Source organism: Adiantum capillus-veneris, chromosome 6 (genome assembly GCF_014529385.1).
Source record: "Adiantum capillus-veneris isolate H3 chromosome 6, ASM1452938v2, whole genome shotgun sequence".
NCBI classification, from domain to species: Eukaryota; Viridiplantae; Streptophyta; class Polypodiopsida; order Polypodiales; family Pteridaceae; genus Adiantum; species Adiantum capillus-veneris.
The window spans coordinates 64125885-64129771 of NC_140936.1; the positions used below are offsets into that span (position 1 = coordinate 64125885).

The following is a 3887-nucleotide window of genomic DNA, read 5'->3' on the forward strand; positions in this document are numbered from 1 at the left end:
CTCTTTCAATATACAACCTCAAGAGAGTAATTTACGTGTTAAAATTTGGCTTTGTATAGTCAATTTCTCGACATGCCAGAAAATACAAAGGAGTGACTTTAATGATACGCTCATGCCAGGCAGCTATATATTTTCAATCCCAAGGCTTGCTTAGGCAGTGTGTAAACATATTGTGAAACATAGGCTTTGGAAATATCCAAAGTCATGAACACACATCATAGCAGGACCTTATATCTTTCTTGCAGAACGTGACAACCATGATAATTAAATATACTATTCAAACACTCATTTTTCAAAACCGCCTTCCTTAAAACTTGTCAATATTTCGACAGAAAATCCATCAGAAGATTGGAGAAAATCCAAAAGACTTTTAAAAATAATAACAATATAATGGCCGGAAAGGGACCAAGACACATCAGCATTTGAAAGCTGTGCGGGGCGCAGAGAGAACGTGTGGATTTTCTTACACCAGAATATTGGCTAGGTGGGAAACAACAATGCTAGTCGAGATAGGCATAAGGGGATAGGCTTCTAATATTCAGACAAAACCGCAAGTGCATACTACCGTGAGGCTTGTTTGTAGGCGAGGCTCATAAGCAGAGGAGAGAGAGGGGCCAGAGTTCCGTATTCTAAGGGAGGCGAAGTCTAGTAATGGCATGACGAGATCGCCCTTGAAGATGTGTTGTCTGGATCTGCAAGAATTGACAATACTAGTGTGTGGGATTGCCTTGCGAACTCCGCTACATGATGGCATTAAAAAAAAAGCAGCATGGATTTATACACTAATTAAGTCTCTCTCTCTCTCTCTCTCTCTCTCTCTCTCTCTCTCTCTCTCTCTCTTGCAGAAATTGCAAGCCATGAAAGCCATGAATAAAACACATTTCTCTCTCTCTCTCTCTCTCTCTCTCTCTCTCTCTCTCTCTCTCTCTCTCTCTCTCTCTCGCAGGTAATACAAAAGGTACCCAATGCCTATCTTTCATGAGAGACCATGCGCATGCGCAGAAGCTCAAGACAGAGCCCGAGCTGCCAAAACCAAGCAAACAAATGAAGGTTATTCGCAGTCCATGCTCTGTCTGTCTCTCTCGCGAATCTCTCTCTCTCTCTCTCTCTCTCTCAATGCAAAGGAAAACAGGTAGCCCATGCGAAGTATAAATCAATCTCTCTCTCTCTCTCTCTCTCTCTCTCTCTCTCTAGGCGATACATCACACTGCATGACTCAGACTCGCCCTTTGTCAAGCGTGGCTCTCACTATGTGCGCATCTCGCATGCTACCTCTTTCTCTCTGTGTGCGGGTACCTCCCCTTCACACCTGACTGCAGCACGAGACAACCCAGCTCAAAGGCGACCTGCCCGACTAAGCGCGAGCTGACAGTCCGCTCAAGGGCGACCTGCTGCGAGTGGTGCACATCCCATGGCAATGCCTGTAAGAGGGCAGGAAGGTGTGGGTGAGTGATTCTCTGTGTGTGTGTGTGTCTCTAGCTGTGGAGGGGACGCAGAGCTGGAGCCAAGAACTAGCCTCAATAGTAGAGCCGCCACTACCTCGACTCCCTCAATGAAATGAGCGCTCAATCATATATTGCTCCTAACCCTAGCTCACCTCAAGAAATTTCCAACGTTCAATAAGAACGCGACATCGAACCCCCTTCTATCTTGCCAAGGACACAACAACCATTTTATTTTTTATTTTTTATTTAAAAAAAAACCACTTCCTTTTTCATCAGCAAAAAGAGAAACAACCACTAAGGCCACCCCCCTTGGGGCAGCCCAAACAGGGTATAGTACTCTTGTTTGTTTGTAGAGGCTGTTGTTGAACTGCTTTTAGGCAACGTGAGCGGAAAAGCACTTGCCACGGCTCACCAAGGCAACGCGGACAAGGTCACTTGCTTTTCAAGCGGAAAAGCAAAAGCAGCCGTTGGTCGTATAAACCCGCTATTGCACCCATTAATCCGGACACAATCCAGAGCACAAACATGGCAGCGACGTCGCGATTCATGGTGCTTGTGTGTGTGCTACAGATTTGGATGAGCATACTGCCGACCCCAGTGCATGCGGCAGGACGAGGTTTGCGGTCCACCTCCTCGACTTCATGCCCTACCAGCTTCAGCCCTGTGTTCGCCTTCGGGGACTCTACCACAGACACAGGAAATGCCATCGTGAGTACCACAGCCAGCGTCTATACAGAAGCCACCAAGCTTCCTTACGGCAGCACCTTCTTCAACAAACCCACCGGCCGCTTCTCCGATGGTCGGCTTATGGTGGATGATCTGATGCTTGCTCTCAAACTTCCCCTGCTTCCACCCCACTTGGCCAACCAGCAGTCCAGCAGCCACAGCGAGAACTACGCGGTTGCCGGCGCCACCGCTCTTGATGTGGCCACCCTTCAACACTTAGCCGGCGTGTCATCAACCACGCCGGACTCGCTCGGCGTCCAATTGGGTTGGTTCAAATCCGACACCGCTCACGTCGACCTCAGCAACGCCCTCGTCTACGTAGGCGAGATCGGAGGGAATGATTACAATTACGCGTTGGCTGCTACTCACTCTCCCTCCCAAGCTGCATCCCTCGTGTCACCTGTCATTGCTGAAATTTCCTCTTTCCTGGATGATCTGCTTACCAACACCAAGGTGAAGAAAGTGGTGGTGCAGGGCCAATTTCCCATGGGTTGCCTACCCATCTACCTCACCACACTAGGCAGTACGCCGAAAGACAGCCATGGCTGCGTCGCAGCCGTCTCTGTTCTAAGCGACCAGCACAATCAACTCCTCAAACAAGCCATTTCGACCCTGTCAAAGAAGCATCCGGAAGCCCAGATCGTCTTCTTCGACACCACCGCGGCGTACCTCCACATCCTCGACAATGCCGCCGCCTATCACTTCACCAATGTGAAAGATGCTTGCTTTCCAGGAGGGCTTGGCTTGATTCAGGGATCTTCGACAAATGGGCCCTGTTCTAACCCACAGAACTACATCAGTTGGGATGGCATCCACATGACTGACGCCATGTATGCGGCCATGATGAATCTCTTCCTCTCCGGCAAAGATTTCTCCTCATCCTCTCCCAATTTTATTACCTCCACAACATCCTGCAGCTAGCTGATCATGTGGGGCTTCTAATATTTGAACCTTAGCTATATAGCTCGTGTAGTGTATTTAGTAGGACTCTCAAACAGTAGCATATATTCAGATTTTGCCATTGAAATTGGTAAATCAACGCCTCTCAAATTGTAGTATATCATCAGATTTCACCAATTATAATGTAATTCAAAGCTAGGCCGTTTTCGTGTACATTATAATTCGTGATCGATTTTGTTAGCATTTCTTAATCAGAGCTAATTTCGTCTCATGCTAACTAATGAAACGAGGTATAACCAGAGAGAGAGAGAGAGAGAGAGAGAGAGAGAGAGAGAGAGAGAGAGAGAGAGAGAGTTTTTTGACGTAGTAAGAAACTATCCCATCACAAGAAGTTTTGGACAAATTCTCACAACAATTCCCACATTCTCACTTACCTCAACATCATTAGCTTCTATGAGGGAGGCACTCCATACCTAGCTTAGCTAGGTACGATTGGGGGCAGGGGATCGCCGGCCCGGTGGGGGGGCCAGCGGTGCCCTGACCCCAATCATACCTAGCTAGGTATGCGGTGCCTCTCGAGCAGAAGCTCATGATGTTATGTATTGTATGAAAAACACTTAAAAAAACTTCATTTTCCTACATAAGAAAATGTTTAAATCCTCTTGTGCATGAGAGGTCTATCCGACGAGGAGAGGTAAACTTAAGACCTGTTATTTAAGAGGGAAATGGCATTACCACACTTGCGAGATAGAGAGAGAGAGAGAGAGAGAGAGAGAGAGAGAGAGAGAGAGAGAGAGAGAGAGAGAGAGAGAGTTC

At 47.4% G+C, this 3887-nt stretch overlaps 1 protein-coding gene across 1 annotated transcript; it reads left to right on the forward strand.

Annotated features, from left to right (window-relative positions):
* The first annotated feature begins 1965 nt into the window (after positions 1–1965).
* On the forward strand, positions 1966–3326 carry LOC147455621 (GDSL esterase/lipase At3g48460-like). Its single transcript, XM_086515292.1, has one exon. It carries the CDS (start codon positions 1971–1973, stop codon positions 3090–3092), a length of 1122 nt encoding a protein of 373 aa, XP_086371418.1. The 5' UTR covers positions 1966–1970; the 3' UTR covers positions 3093–3326.
* Positions 3327–3887: the final 561 nt, after the last annotated feature.